The sequence below is a fragment of the Alligator mississippiensis genome, chromosome 10, assembly GCF_030867095.1.
Source record: "Alligator mississippiensis isolate rAllMis1 chromosome 10, rAllMis1, whole genome shotgun sequence".
Lineage (NCBI taxonomy): Eukaryota > Metazoa > Chordata > Crocodylia > Alligatoridae > Alligator > Alligator mississippiensis.
In genome coordinates, this window is record NC_081833.1 from 478,435 (window position 1) to 495,279 (window position 16,845).

Here is a 16,845-nt window from a genome sequence, read left to right on the forward strand (position 1 = left end):
TGGACTGCTTTGTGGGATGAGGAGCGATCGATATTTTGTTTTGCAGTTTTTGGGACAGTAAAGAGATGAAACTATGCTTTCATGTTATTTTATACTTGTTAGCAATTAGCAAGGTTGGTCTGTCAGCTGCTCTGGACTTCCAGAACATCTCCTAAAAACAAGGGTGCTTGGGGAGTTTTCGCCGTGTCAGTCTGGAGTTGGGAACTGCTTGCTTTGCACTCCAGGTTTTCAGCTGATGGACTCTGCACAGGGCTGGTGCAGGTTTGCTTCTGTTCCCTCCCGTGTCACACCTTCATCATGCCAGCGGACTTGCATATTTTTCAGAAAAGCATCCAAGATTACTACTGGCTTGCTGATGAACATGAGCTCTGCCTCCCTGCCATGTGGCCACCCTCAGCTAGATCACGACTGTCCAGCTTCTGAATGGCTGGGGGCTGCATGCGGCACAGGTCTTTCAGCCTCGGGGGTAGGGGCAGGAGGCAGAAGCTGGAGAGCAGGCGAGGAGCCTGGAGACCCCAGCAGCAGCAGCACAGCTGGATCAATGGGGAGGGGAGTGGTCGCCAGGCGTGAGTTGGGCAGCCCTATGGAGACTTCTCTTAGCACCGGTCCATGTTTTGCTGGCGTGCACTCGTTCATGTTGAGAGGTTGGACAGCAGATGTAAGTTCTTGCACAGATTCAGATAGGCACGTGTAATTGTTCTCTTTGTCACCCCTAGCAGACTCAGTGATTTCCTGAGTCCCATGCATGCCCTTGCTCCTACGCTCACTTCTCCCGCCTGTTCATCTCTTGTAGGTGACTAGATTAAATGAGCTTGACATGGTAGAATCAAAAGATCAAAGCCCCTCCCAGCCTTAGCACATAGGGCAAAAGCAATAAGTCAGACCAGTGTCTGTATCCAACAAGGTGCAAGGGGCTGCTATTGCCAGCATCGTCTCCAGAGTCCCGTGGTGTAGTTGTATTTAAGTACAAGCGGGATGAGCACATTGTGGAGTGCAGCAAGTTACAAGGAGGGTTTAGCTCTTGTGCTTGGAGGAGGAAGCTAAGTTTTCTGGAAGTCCAGAGAACATTGCTAACCGCTCATGCTGCCTGCAGAAAGGCTAGCGTGGCCTTTTTCTTGCCACATCTGGTAAAAGCATGTTAAAACTTGATCAATTAAATAAACAATAAACTTTAAAAATTGGGAAAAGGCTTTTATTGTGTGCTAATTTCCAATTGCTATAGTAGTGATAGTTTTAATTTGTATTGTGCAGTTTATACTGCTGTTCAAATTGGAATATAATTAATAAAAAGTGAGTAATAGTCAGGCCCTGAGGTTAATAACTTTTTCTGTCTACAGATCCCTTTCTTTGGCTCAAAATCTTTTGGAGGAAGAAGCCCGGACAGCCCCATGTTGAGCAAGGCTGAATTTGTTGAGAAGGTTCGCCAGAGCAACCAGGCCTGCCACGATGGCGACTTTCACACGGCTATCATGCTGTACAACGAGGCCCTGGGAGTCGATCCTCAGAACTGCATCCTCTACAGTAACCGGTCTGCAGCGTACATGAAGATCCAGCAGTATGACAAGGCGCTCGATGATGCAATCAAAGCACGACTTCTCAATCCTAAATGGCCCAAGGTAGGAAAGCCGTTTCTCTTCTGGGGGAGAGCAGCAGCGCTGCAGGACTTCAAGGTTTAATTCTTGCATTCTGTTGAAGATGGTCTCAAATCATTTTCTCCTCGGGGTATATTTTTGCTGGGAATTCTGGAGAATAGAAATCTTTCTCTGTGCTAAAAGCTGTTTGACTTTATATGAGTTTCCTGTTGAGAGTTAAAGCTATTTTCTATATAAACAGACTTTTGCCCATTTTTCCTGAGCTGCCTGGCACGGATTTTATTCCCTGATGCTTTTGAAGATCTTAAAATGTTAAACAAATGTCATGCCTAGAGTGTGACGATCAGACCTCTCTCCCGATGCTGACAGTAATGAACGTGCAGCGGTAGCCAGGCGTATCCTGTTCGGAAAACCTGGGGACGACACTGTGCTGGATGGAGATTATTCCTGGTAGCTTGTTCACATAGCAGGGATGCAGAAATCTAAAGACCTTTGCTTAGATCTCTCTTTCCTCCTTTTTCATTTTTTTGTATAGAGCACTTATATTCTTTGGCACACCTTTTTGACAGTTTTTGAAGACCCAGCATTCTTAAGACCTGACAAAGCATAGGAAAGGCCGATCTTGGAGGCAAATGCTCATCTACAAAAGAGGAACACCCGGAAATGGCAGTGTCTGATGGTGTTTTGAGGGTGGGTTTCTACTGTGGTTGACAGCATGATCTTCTCTCTCAAGAGATCTTTCCTCTGACTTTGCTGAATCTCACCTTCAAAATCCCTTCTGTTTTGGCCAGGAGCACTGCGATGTTTGCTTGTATCTTTGTGTTTTGGATACTCGTCTTCATTTTCTTCACCTTCATCATGAATTCCTAAGCTACATGGGCACTGGGGGCAGACATAAAAATGTCTTGTCTCCATATAGTTCCTTTCAAAACCTTTTATTTAAAAGTGCTCTTTCTAAAGCTGAACATTTATCCTTCTAAATGACCTTTCTTTATTTAAGCTTGTTCATCTGATAGTGTTGGTTAATTTTTCTGACTCCTTGAAGTACCTAATCTGCACAAAATAGTCTTGGTCTCAGGAAGAGGACCCGTATATCTAAGTGAAGGAAGCAGAGGTTTTCTTTTACTACCTCTCTAGACGTGTGCTGCAGAGAGTTCTGCCTCTTCTGGGGATGAAAGCTCAGACCTGGCAGAAAGCAGTGTGGTTCCTCAAGGCAAGGGTGGGTCATCAGTCAGTAAGTGGTCCCAGGTCTGGTGATTGTGACGCTGCTCTCTCTGTGGCTCCCGAGATGTCCTGCGTACTAATCGAGGTATTCTGCTCTTTGTCCTAGCTCCCGCGGAAGCACAGGCTGCACCTTCTCAGCGAGTTTGGGGGCAGTGGAAGTAGGCTCCTTACAACTTTGCCCTCAAGTAGGAGGCTCATGTCTCAGACCCGTACTCTTGGGATCCTGCCCTTTAGCCTGCCTCTCACAACACTTGGGAAGAGGTCCTCAGCAGATGTTTAAAACTAGATTCTTGACTCGGGAAGGAGAGCCGGATGGTTGTCTGTCTCTACCCCCCGCCTCTTGGTAGCACAACTGCCCTTTTATTTTGCATGTTAATGTACAACCCAGATTCCCGCAGGCAAGTACAAATCTTCCCCAGGGTGAAAAGGTCTGGAGACAGCTTTGGAGCAACATTAGTGGAGACACTCTCCAGGTCCGTCCAGCCACGGTTCGTGAAAGGAGAGAACTGTCACGGCAGCTCCGACAACAGTAAATGCAAGAGGCTTCCCTGCTGCTTGGAGTAGTCTGCCTGAATCTGTCCACCTCGTTGCCTTTTCGTCTCATCCTTAATCTTATTTCAGCCCTCCTTTTCTCCCTTGTCTGTGCCTCCTAATCGCCCTCTCTCACTGGTTTTATTGCTCACCTCTTTAGTGTGTTCTCCATATTATTTACCTCACTGGCTTGTGTAATTTATACCATGTACCGCATCTTACCTTAGCAAAGAGATCCCTGCTTCAGCAGGGCCGTGGAGTAGAAACGTAGGTACCTAGGTATCTTCCCTCAATAACTTACATCTCCTTTTGTAGCGGATTTTGAAAGCGTGTGTGTCAAGTGATATGTAAGGTACAATGACATTTTATTCGGGTGCCTCAAAGTTTCCAAGTCTGTCGGTTGTTTGAATGTGGGAGTCGTGGAGTATAAAAGCAAGTAACTTTTGCATAGTTTTGTTTTTTTGCTTCCTAGAAATCTGGTAATGATTTAAAGCAGAGCATGCTTAAATGAATGATTATAAAAGGGCCTTAAGAATATTTATAAATGCCAATCAGAGGTAGAGTACACAGAAATCTTTAAAACAAGTTCCTGGAATAGACCTGTGCAATGAAGGGAATAGGCCTGTGGCAGCATAAAACGTGAGGTTCCTGCAGCCAAGTGAGGCAGTGTTGCATAGTAGCCACAGCTTGGGACTGGAACGTGGGAGACTTACCCGAATCCTGGGGAAGCCGTTGATCTGCTCTCTGTCCTTGGGCAGGTCATTTCTCTTTCCTGTGCCTGTCTGGGGAAGGGTACTGCTTCCTGAAAAAAAGCTATAGACAAGCTTGGTGGTATTGTGTGGTAGGGCCTGCCCCTGCCTCGCTAGACACCTCTGTAAAATAACACAGCAGATCCAGATACTTTGCAGGGTCGGGGTCTGTACCCGCTTGTGAAGGTGCGGGTTTGTGAACAAACCGGGGGTGTCCAGATAACCACATCAAACAGCTGTGCAGGAGTGCTGATGAACTCTAGTCGATCGGAGAAACAGCACCTCTGGAGTTGAAGCTGCTGCTGCAGAAGAGCTGAGTGGCTTGGATTTGATTTGGCAGCCTTCTCTGAGCGAGGTGGATGGGAGCTACGTGGACACGGATGATCCGGGTTCTACTGCCGAACCGAGTGCTGTTTGCAGTGTGACGTGTGCCTGCTTGGAGACGAGATTGCAGCCCGAAAGCAAGCAGCTGTGGGAGCTTCTGGAGTCTGCTTCCCGTGCGCCGCCCGTCCGGGGTCCTCTTCTATTTCCTTTCTTTCTTCCCAGAGTGATGATGCCAGTTTGTCACTGTGACCAGCCCCCACCTCTCAGCGATCCCTTCTGGAACTATATCGCTTGTTTAACTTTTTCTTTGACAAAGCAGTCAATTGAACATTGATTTAAACTTGTTTCTAGGATATAAATATCGTTCTCTTTAAACAAACACCAGTGGAAAAGAATCCTCATTCTTTTGTGGCCCACCTTGGCAGCATGTTAGATACTGCCATGTCCCTGTAAACACTCCTAATCAACTCGAGAAACAAAACCAAAATTGAGCCATTTAAGGACATTCCTAGTGTTCATTCTTAGCTGTAGTTTATACTGGTGTGTTTATATAGAAAACTACTTCCATTCTCAAGGCAGAAGCCCTAATATGCCAACAAGAGCTGGTATGAAAACAGACTTTTAAACCCCCTCCGAAATGAAGCCAAGCCAAAAAACAAAAACAAAAAAACATTTCCAGTTTTGGAGAATTTTGTTTTAGTGGAAACTTCCTCTTCGCTTTAAAGTTTTACTGATTTTCCGGCTTTACTGAAGTAATTGTTGTACCTGTCCGAACTGGAATTACCGAAGGCTTCCACATAATTCTGGTCTGTGTTAATCATGAAGCCAGCTGTCTTGGGTAACTTGTAGAAAGCCTTTTCTGCCTCTTCCCTCCATCCCACGCCAGACTGCCCAGCTGCTGGAGACAGCTCTTCCCTCCCCGTGACCGAGCGCCAAAGAATCTGCTGCTGCCTGATCCTACAGTTGGTGTGTCCGACGTGGCAAAGACTCCCCATGGGGCACCACGTGCAGTTTAGCTTTGCATGGTAGAGCGCCCGGGATTTAACTAGCCCGTCTTAGAGCCACAGAATAATGCCATTGTGACTGACTGGCGGCTTCAACGCCCCAAAATTAGCCAAATTAAAAGAAGGCTTGACTGTTTATATGGGTAACAAGAACATATAGAGTGATAGTAGTTGGTGCTTGTGGATCTTGAAGGGGCAGCAGCCTTATGCTTCAGGCTTCATTTACTCTTGAAATACTAAAGACTAGAGTGATGTCTAGTTGAGGTGCTGGCATCATCTCCCACTGTCTGATGCAGTTTTTTGCGTGTGCATGTCAGTGGCCCACAGGTGGGACCCTGTATAGCATTTTCTGTATGTCTTTGTTTCTGTACATGAATAATTAAGATTTTTAGTCTTCACTAAAATGAATATGCAGTGGTTGGGTGAACACAAAATGAGCTCCCTTTGAGTGTCCTTTTATTAGGTAAACAGACAAAATTAATCTTGAGTGGACATTTCTTTTGGCAAGTAAATCCTTTATACTCACCTCTGCGTAAGTGTTTCACCAGCCTGCCTAAATTGGAAGTATCAGGGAAAATGTTTGAGGTGAGTAGTGAAACTTTAAGAAAAAGTCAGCTTTATTATCCATCCAGGTAGTCTTTCACTTTGCAGACAGAAGAGGCTGTTGTGTAATATTTTGCTTTTTGATATGAGGCGGTATTAATTCTGTCGTGTGTGCAGTATTAGTGAAGGAAGGAAAGTGCCTTCAAGACCGATGTGTTAACCAGACTGTAGGTGTAAATCTGCCCTGCCTTCAACCAAGCTGGACTCGTTGGATTGCTAAAGCTAGCTGCTTTCGGCTGGCCAGTAAGAACAACTATCTTAGCCTCATTAACATAGGTCACTGCATAAGATAAACACTAATTATCTGTAATTACTCTGCTGCTGTGAGCAGGCTATTTACTTATGTGGACGGGCTGCAAAGCGTGGGGGCTCTCTGGGCTGACCTGTACTTTGTATTTCCCCTCTGGGAGGAGGGGTGAAGTTTGCAGGCGAGGAGTGGGACTCTGGTGTTTGCAGTCTCCGGGGCTCTCGGGTGTCTCTCCCTCCTTTCCGAGAGAGGCACAGAGGAGCCTTTGTCTCTTTGTTACTTGGTGGAAGGGCACAAACACAAGCGCGCTCTCCCATTGCCCCCACCTGACTGACAGCTATTCTCTGCTCCGGGGGTGAAGTGAGAGTCCGTCTAGCCGTTAGGGTTTTATTTTAGCTTTTCCTCTTGTTGACTTACAACAAAATGACAGTTATTTTCTGACGGGAATGCCCCCCCCAGTATCAGTTTGCAAAAGGCCCATCTCGGGTGCTTCCATGGGAACAGGAGGTATGCTGGGGCAGCGCCGGCGTCCTTTGACAACGGCTTCTGGTTGCTATGAATGATAGATGGTGCAATGCACTCCACTTGCACGCAGCCTGGAAAAGGGCATACTTTGCTGAACTGCATAACACCGTGCCTGTCCAGTCTCTTTGCCTATTGCTACACTTTAATCAGCTCCAATTGAAGTCCCTAACCCCCTTAAGGACACTTTTTAACTTCATTATACTCCCTTTTAATGGTGTCCCAAACAGCGAGGGGGGAACAGCCGTCAACGAGCTGGTTTCAGAACCCGTGGAAGTGACAGGAGTTAGGTTTACAGCTACGTACAACTATCTCCCTTCGCTTCCAAGGTTTCTAATGAGTTGGGGGCTGCAATTAGAAGCTGTGCAAATGAGGGAGCCAGGCAGTGCCGGGCGCTGACACCACAGCAGTGGCAGGGCTGTCATTGAGCACCGAGCAATGCCTTAGCCACCTTAAATCTGGACAAGCGCATGCTCCAGGTAAGGCCATAGCCTTTGTACACCTAAGAGTCTGCAATCCAAGGGCAACGGTTCGGAAAGCACAGCAAGGATGGGCTCGTGTTTGGGTGGAAGCTTTCCTCGTCTGGGTCGCAGTACTTACTATAAGACATGCCGTTGCATTTTTCATAGGTAATGTTAACAATACGACCGTTTTGTTAAAGGACGGCAAGGGAGAGCATAGTTTGGGGGTTAACCAGTTCAGGGTATTGTGAAACCACAAGTTTTAAGAGGGATGTAATATAAAAAAGGCACACTAGCTCTGACTGACTGTCATTGGGGTTGGCTTACAAGATTGCCTGGTACCGTGGTCTCTGGTACGCTGGACGGAAGATGAGCTCCTGCTTTGTTGTGAGGCTCGCTGGCAAACGAGGTGGTCTGACAACATGGCGCTGTGCGCTCTGACAAATACAGATATGTGATGTTGCACGTGTCCTTATGACAGCCTGTGTTGCCCCAAAGAACCATTTTTACTCTCAATCTTTTCCCCAATACCTTTTGGTAGCGTTTGTTTTCGTCTCTTGTGGGAGACGGTGGGAAGAATTGCATGGCTTTCCGGAGCCATGTCATTATTGGGATTAGCCAGAAGGGGATGCTCTGCGAGTTGGAGTGAATATTGTGTTTTCTAAGGAAGGTAGTTTTTACAGCTACAGAGGCTGCTTTTTGTATCTGGAGAGGACAAATCCAAGTCATGTGCAAACCTGTTTTCTTTCTTGTAAGAACATGGTTTGAACTGAAATTGGACTTTTTCCCTCCCTTTCCTGTCACCTCCCTCTCAGTAATGTGACTTGCTAATTCTTAAATCCTTATCTGAAATGGTTGCAGGGAACACAAAGCAAATACTCTGACTTGGGTATGTTTTTGGTATAATCAGCTCTTAAAGACGAGACTAGGAGTGTGAAATGAAGGTTTGTATAAAGTGAAGGGAAGCCAGCTCTTATTTTAAAATGTATTTGTAATGTTAAAGCTTTCATACAGGCTCTGTTTCCAATTTAGGATCTTGAACAGTTTATTTTAATTCTTTTAGTTTTCTTATGAGACTATTGGCATAATCACTTTACCTGAAGCCTACAAATTCTGAGCAGAACTCCTGTATAACAGCATTGCTTTTTCTTTTTTCTTCCTTTATTGCCAAAGGTCACTAGCTTTGCCTGCCTTCTCCAAATGAGCGCTTGTTGGGCTGGCTTCATTTCATTTCCATCCAGTCCGTCCTCCTTGTGAGAGTTACATAAAAAAAAAAAAATCCCCAGGCTCGCTAGCAAAAAAACTCCTTAGTGTTGGAAATCTGTGGCTGAGGGCCTTCACTCTGGTCCAACAACACGGATTTCCTTTTTTCAGTCTGATTTTGTTCTAAGGTCTGACTTCAGGAGATTTACTGATGCCGGTTAACCTGCCAGCGTATTTGTAGAAATAGTTCTGCTATATCTGCTGTACTTTTAAACCCGAACTGCAGTCACTGGGAAGGAGATTAATGTAAAAATAATCCAATTAGAGTTACAGATTGGGATAATTCACTGGGAATATTTTATAATGCGTCTGTCCTGTATATCAGGAAGGTGCATAACACTTGTGGTTGTAATCCAGGTCCCAGAGGCTAGTCTTAATTCCTACAATTTAAAAAAAAATGTTGTTAAGCTCATATTGTTCTCTGTTTCCTGCTAAAGAGTTTCCTCTCTTTGTTTGACCATGTGTTTGACTCTCTAGAGCCTTTTTGCTTCTGACTCCCAGGTCTCCTTTCAGGTTCAGGACCTGGGTGCTTTAAACTTCCTATGTGTCAAGTAAAGGCATATTCAACAGGTTATTCCGGTTGTCACCTGAACAGACTCCTTTCTCAGTTCCTGCCGATGTTTCTGTATTCCCAAATGCCACAGAACGTATCCTGTAGTTATGCTCAATGCTTGACTTGTACAGACTTAGACCCAAATGCAGCTGTTAGTGACTTACCGTGGAGTTGCAAATACATATATGATGGCAGAACTGGGCCCTCAGACACAGATAAAGAACAAATATCCATGCTGTATTAGGTTAACGTAATCATGTACCGTTATTAGCACAGCCATAATAGGAGCATTTACAAAAGTTACATTTCGTTGATCCAAAGCAAAGCTGTTTTGTAGCTCTGGGGTTACGTGAGTGGCATGTGCCAGCTCTCAAGGAGCCAGGCTGTTCTGCAGTAGGCATTACAGAAATGGTAGTGGGGAAGCTAGGGCAGAGTAGCTAAAGTGGAGAAATTGCACACTGTGGGCACCCCAAATGTAAACCTCTGGGAACCAGGAAATACAAAACGAAGGGACACGCTTCCTCTGTACAGGAGGGGGAGTTGGTCATGGAGGGAGGGATAATGGAGAGAAGGCCTGCATGCAGATGGAGTGGACCAGGAGCGTGGCTAAAGCCAGAGTAGGGAGACGCTGGCACGCGGGATGGTACAGCCAGGGCATGGGGCGGTCGTTAGCCAAGGAACCTGCACCTCTGCAATTAGCTCCCTTGGACAGCGTTGTGCAAGCTAATGAGGAAGTGTGAGGGGGTGGGAAGTGGGGAGAGAGAGCTGGGAATGGTGGGCTAAACCCTTTCTCAATCAAAGGGTGTTCACCTCCGGAGGGGCATGCTATTTTTTGGCTGATTAAAACCCTGAGAATGCCTGGAGGAGTTGGGCATGTAGGTCGACCCTGGTTAGGTCGATTTAAATGTTACACTTGTACGCACTTATCCTGCTCTCTGCACTAAGGCTGGGAGATCCTCCTCCTGGACCAGGTCTCATGAAATAGGGTTTGAAAGAGCCGCAGGTCTCGTCTCAGTGAAACGAAACAGGCAGCTTCATGAAGCTTATTTTGTTGCATAACTCAGCATTTTTATTTAAGATCAGTGGTGAAAAATTAACTTTTTGGGGAATGATGCGACACATCAGAAGTTTTATTTTTCTATATTTTAAAATATTGTGTTAAGAACGCTTCCAAAAAAAATCGTTGTTTTGCCTTCACTGCTGTTTCTAATAACCCCTGGGAGAGGCTGGTTCCAATCTTTTGCATTCTCTGGGATTTTATGGAGTATTTTCTGAGTTCAGAGTTTCTCTGGGGGTGGGGACCGCTTAGAATAAAGGCTTTTGTAGTATCACAGTTATTTTTCCTTTGAAATGAGCACACTTCCTGTTGGTTTTGTAACCAGAGAATTTATACACGTAATTAATTTATATTTAAAGTGGTGATGGTTCAGAACTACAATCCTGTTAATACTAACGCAATAAAATCTTGCCTGTCCAGCTGTCATGGAAATATCTGTAAGGATCTTAACTTTAACTTGAGGAACATTTACAAGCCCAACTCGCTTCCTTTATTTTTATTTTTTGTAAATGTATTTTTTAAGCATTCAAAGGTGAGGATCAAGGCCTGGAAAACAGTAGCAGGGTTCACAAGTTGAAAACAAGCATGTTGTGAGGCATAAACAAGATGTTAAAGCTGTGGTTTTCAACCTTTTTTTCACTTGTGGGCCCCCCTCCAATTTTTGAATGGAGGTACAGACCCTTTTGGACATTTCATATGGAGGTGCCAGACCCCTTTAAATTGTGAGTGTGGGTATTCAAATACTTATGACTGATCCTAGTCATCTTTCGCGGACTCCTTGGCCATAGTCTGCAGCCCCCCAGGGGTCCGTGGACTGCAGGTTGAAAAGCACCGTGTTGAATCATACATCGCAAAATAACCGATGTGCGTGCTCTAACCAGAGCGTAGTATTGTGTCTGCATGCACTGCCTCTGAAACCTGCTACGGGGCATAGCAGGTAGCGCTTAAACAGCTCTTGGTTTCTTGACATGTTTCTGATTCCATGGGCTCTTATCTCCAAGCTGCCATTTCCGTTTGATTCATGTATAATCATGTGATATTTGCACATTTTTATGTGTTCGAGCGTAAGTTATGGGGCAATTTCCTTTTGAGAGTTTATAGGGTCTGTTAATGGCAAAAAGATGTCGTTTCAAATGGAAACTATATTGCACATTTATCCCAATAGTATTTATAATCTTTTATGTAAATCTTTCTTGCCGCCTCCAGAGTTCTTACAGTCTGGTTACGAGTCACCTGCTGTCCAGATCCCCTTTATAACAGCAGTGGCCTCTTGCACCAAATGAAGGAGGGTGGGGAAGGTCTTATGGCGTTCCCCATCATAAAGCTCTGGAAATGAACCTCAAGGCCATCTCGGCTGTAAAGGCCTGCTCTGGAATAAACTCGGTGGAAGACATCCTAGCCCGACAGCTTATGGATTTCTATATGCCTTGGTCTCGTTTTCCCTCGCGTGGGAAGCGAGCACTTGTCCTGCATCCTTGGCCTCAATAACTGGCATTCCCCTTTGAGTTTCCTACTGCGTGACTGGTTACACAGCACTGGGCACAGGCTTTCAAGATCCTGCTGTAGTAAGTACGCTTTTATACTGCGGTGCTTTCTATGGCCATCAACTGCTGGGTTTGCAGTTACCGCCTCTGGGTAGACCTCTACTGCTTCGTTGTGTTAGGGCCCAGAGACCTCCCAGGATCAGGGTCCCATTGTACTAGATGGGCTACAGACAGGCAAGCTGAGTCTCAAATGATTGTTCTGTATCCTGGGCAATTTGTCTGTACCTCGACAGTGTAGGGTATAGTTATATGGGACAGGCAGTGTGGGGGCAGGGAGAAAGGAGGCAACGAGGGGGGAAGCAACTCGCCAGGAGTCGTAGCAAGTCAGCGGCTGAAACGGGAGTCGAATCTAGGCTTCCAAATCCTTAGTCTCATGCATAATCCAAAAGCCATACCACCTCCAAATGATGCTATCATTTGAATTGCGCTGGTACCCAGAGACCCTAAACAGATGAGGTTCACTTGGTGCTAGGCACTGATGAACTGATGGATTATCTGCACCACATGCAGAAAAGGTTTTCCAGGCAAAGACTGAAACAGGGTCCTTGCCCTTCTGTCGAACATTATTTAGGGCACAAACAAGGTTTTGCCACTTTTCTTTCTCCTGTACCACTCTTGGCATAGCAAAATTGTGCCCTGGAAAATTCTGGCCTGAAAAGTGAATGCTTCAGAAAGTTATGGAGATATAAAAGTACAACTCAAGTGGAAACATCTGTGCAACTAACTTGGTTGCTACCATCTTTGCCACCATACAAATGTACGTGTATATAAATTGTAATGCTGTTTACAGTATTTGCCATCGCAGGCTTCACGTGTTCAGCCACTGTATTTTAAAAAGAGAACAATTAGAAACGTTTCATCTTAGGACAGGTGGAAAAGCGTGGGGCTGTTTTCCTCGGGGACGAGATGGATAAAGGGACATGACAGAAAAACAGAACGATGGACTGAGCTCTTTCCTTCTCCCCTTTTCATAGTGTGATAAGGGGAGGAGCCGTTTGATGAATGGGAAAGGCAGTATATTTTAAACTAATAAAAAGAAATACTCTTTTGAAATGATAATACTTGTGTGACTCAGTGATATATTATGGCAATGAGGCCAAGGATTTAGCCAGATTTCATGAGATTTGGAAACTTCAGAACAGTTAGAGGCTAGAGGAACAAATTGGATGGGACAAACTCTTTTCCTGCGCCTTTCCCTGAAATATCTGGTGCCAGGTACCCTTGGACAGGATCCCGATCGTGATGAGCCCCTGGCTTCATCTGTCTGGCAGTTCCTTTGTCCTGTAGTCATGTTTCGCTGTACTCCAAGATGAAAGCATCACACGTTTGCAGGGCTAGGAGCAGACAACGTATTTTTGCTACATTCACAATGTATTTGTTGAAATTTAAAACGTCTGTGTGTGAACATCCCTCATTTTCTGGGTTGTCAGGATCAGTGGTCATAGCTTTGTTTTATTCATTCATTCATTTATGTATTTGAGAGAGGCCTTTTACTTTCTTTTCACGGGGAATCTTCATTTGACCGCCTCCGAGAGCTGCTGAAGACAGATGGCGGGGTTGTTATGAGATCAACTAAATGTGTACTAGTCGTCTCCAAATGAGTCATTTTTTGATGTAGGTTGTTCATTTTCATATGGTAGTTTGTGTCTCATGCAAAGGATACTTGATTCTCGCGCTGCGCAGCGTTCTCATGGCATGAGCACTCCCTCTCCTGTTTACACCGGTGACTGCACTGCAGGCAGCGATTCCTTCTGGCTCCGGGGGCCTGTGCCGTTCTGAAAGCAGACTTCCACCCCACGCCGCTGTGCAGATTGTCAGGACCTTGCTTGCAGCTGACTAGGTGTAGGCAAAAGCATGGCACATGCCTAAATCCTGTAAAACCTTCTGCAGAGATGAAAATAGACACCTCCTGAATACCTACTTGAGTAGTATCTGTTGCATTAGACTGGCTCCCATGGGAGCTGTTCAGGTATATACAGCAGCTATAACTGCCCGTGGTGATTTCCTCCTGATCTTTTGCTGAAAGCAGTAAGCCATGCTGAACCTGGTGTCTGTTGAGTCCCATGTTGTACAAGTCCATGAATGTGTGTTTGGAGCACCGCATACTGGGAGCAAGAGAACTGCAAGGTATATTAAGGATTAATTCTTCACTTTTATCTACCATTATGCAAGCAAGGTGCTAGCAATACATGCGTTTCCAAACTTGCCAAAGGTTGCAGAATCTTCCAATGGCACTGGTGCGTTCTTCCTCTGATCTGCATCAGAGCAGAATAGAAAAGCCCTGGGGGTTCATGAGCACTAAAGAAAGCAGCTATACCTTTGGATAGTGGTCCAGGAGGTAATAGAGAATATCAGGAAAAGGGTGGGTTGTTTTTAATAACTGATGGACATAATTCTAAAAATGCTGTTTATGTTTAAAATAAAGTGCCCACCTGCTTGCATCACTCCAGTATTTAGACCAGGGGTTTCAGCCTTTTTTAATAAGTGTACCCTGGCATCTGGATGGGGGGAGGGAGTACGTGGCTGGTCGCGGGGCCGTGGCAGTGCAAGGTGGTGGTGGCACCACCTGCCCCTTGCGACCTGTCGTCGTCGTCCGCTCCCCCCACCTCCCGTGTCTGAGCGGTGCCTGCGCGGCCCGCAGAGGGGCACTGCTGCCCTCGCCCCCATCGTGGCCCTGCTCTAGGGAAGCATATCCATCCCTGCCTGCCTGCAGGTACCTCCTACGGCCTTCCCAGCTGTCCCCTGGTTTGGACCATCAGGCTGATATAGGGAGTGTGTAGCGCAGTGAGAACAGGTCCTGCATGGCCCCCACCAGGAGCAAGGCCGGGCAGATCTCAGTCACGCTAGCTCAGGTGTCTGGAGCAGAAGGCAACCTTCCAGTCTCTGCCTCGCCGTGTGATACGTGGCTGGAGTGTGTGGTCCCATACCTTTTGTAACAGGGCCTTTTCAATTATATTAATGAACTGTTAGTGCCTTTAGAGTTATTTGAGCTATGGCAGGAGGACGCCCATGACAGGCACTGGGGCGTAATCTGTACAGCACAGCTTTGTTTACAGGTATAGGAAAAGCAGCAGCACAAAGCAGAGGAAAGCAGTCCAAAGTGACCAGCATTCGCATCAGTCGGGCAGTCCTTTGGGGAGAGGCCCCTCGGGCAGGGGAGGGAGTCTCTGCTGACACTTCATCCCCACACTGAGCTCCGAGGGCAGGCCTTCTCACCTGGGGCGTTGCCAGATCTCGGAGGGTGCTGCGGGGTGTGACGACATCAGTGAAGTGTTAGGAGATGAGCAGACAAGCGCAGGCAGAGGCTTGTCCCTGCTGGACCATGCCCGCCCCACCTGGCCAGGCCCCTCTGCAGGGAGGTAAGCGCTGCAGTCCACGCATTCCCTTTGTAAACGGGGTGCTGCTCAACTCAAGATTTCTGAAGGGGGAGCCTCGCGTCCAGAAAAGGTTGAGATCCACTGTCCCAAGGACGGACACCCTTCCCACCACAGTCCCTGCACATCTGTAACCCTGGCCCGTTTCGGCACTTCCTCGCCCCATGCTTCTGACAGGACACGAATTTGTAAGGCCACTTTATTACTTGATGTTTCCATGGTATTAATGTCAGCTTGGTGCCATGGACAGCATGGTTGAGATGTGGTCAGAGCTCTGTAATAGTTAATGCCTTTACTTCTCTCCAGTAAAGCCCTACATGTGCTGTTTCTTATGTTATCCTACCTGCTTGTTCATTGTGTCTTTTAAGTACTGCCCCCACTCTGAATTGCTAGACCCAAGCCTGTGGCTTACTTGCATCAAGCTCTTTGCAGATTGTTGGCCCTGTTTGTTCTGTATTTGTGTCACAACTATATTATTTCCTATAGTTGAAGGTGACAAAGGGAATAAAAATTCTTGCTGTTTTCAATAGCTCTTTAAGGCTTTTTGCACAGAAAATGTAGTTTGAAGAGACCTGTCTGTATTTTTCTACAGAAAAGTTAATGAATAATTAGTGTTTGAGTTTATTACAATCACTTATTGCCTGGGAAGTTATAGTACTGTCATTTTATCTGTGGAGGTACTCAAACTCCAGCAATGCACAGTAATGAGTGCTAAAACCTCATTTAGATGATAATTGTCTTTTGCTGTAATGGCCACAGGACCCCACCCTGGTAAGGCTGCACGTGGAATTATAAGCCCCGTTATGGTTATTAGGGGCTTCGGATAGGACCTTGCGTTAGTCACCGTGTGCAAGCGACCGTCCCCCGGCTTTTACGTGGTGTTTTTGTGGCACTGGACATCCTAGATAGAAAAAGGCCCTCATGTTCACTGGCATCGGGGGCATCTGGGCTGATTTACCGACGCACGTTTACCATGGGACGTGACGGAACAGCTTTTCAGGAAAGCATACAGAGGCCCTTGAGGAATGTGCAGTGAAACTCTTTGCTCCGTGGGGAGGTGCCTGCAAAGCAGGGAAATGGTGAAGAGCAAAGAGATTTTCAGGAACCAAAACGCCATGAAAATGCACAGCAGACCAGCTCCTCGGCTGGCTTCGTTAGCGTCGGTGGTGCCTGCTCCCTTCCGGCACTGAGGGTCCCCTTGGCTTTTTTCAGCTTTCCCATCCCTGTGTCGGAGCACGGGCTCTGCCAGAAGCCTGATAGCAGGGCCGCTGTTTGCTCCGAGAAAGAGGGGGAAGGCGACAGTCTTTTTAAATGACGTGGGGGGAAGCATCGCACCCTTTATCCAGCCTGTCTCCTGTCTGCTCACGAGAGCCGTACCGATTGTGCTAGGCGTGTTTTCCTCGGACGGTGCTGGTTTGGATGAGCCTGCAGGAGGCAGTACCGGACCGACCAAGCAGCTCAGACGCAGGCGCTCGTGAACGCTTCTACGAAGCCGTTCCATGTTCACCTATTAGATTTAAAACAGAAAAACTCCTTTTCCTACTGATGTCGGGTCTGTAATATCACTGCGGGGTCCACCTGTTCTTTCTGCTCCCCTCTTCTCACAGATTCATTTCGTCTTGCGATAATCCACCTTTCACATGAGGGACACCACCCTGAGTCTGGGGGTTTCCTCTCTCCAGCACAGATTTCTGACTGCACTGCAGGGCGACGGCCCTTCCTGAGCAGAGCTTCCCAGAAGCAGCACATTAAACAACACGGAAGAAACCGGGCGCGGTATAGATGCGGTGGTGGGCA

At 46.6% G+C, this 16,845-nt stretch overlaps 1 protein-coding gene across 3 annotated transcripts in view; it reads left to right on the top strand.

Moving 5' to 3' along the window:
* TTC28 (tetratricopeptide repeat domain 28) overlaps positions 1-16,845 on the top strand; it is a 256,275-nt gene that overhangs the window by 17,832 nt on the left and 221,598 nt on the right. For all 3 annotated transcript variants that reach the window (XM_059713310.1, XM_059713311.1, XM_059713312.1), the window contains exon 2: positions 1,338-1,616. In XM_059713310.1, coding sequence (XP_059569293.1) covers positions 1,338-1,616 — 279 coding nt within the window. The remainder of the gene's footprint in view (positions 1-1,337; positions 1,617-16,845) is intronic.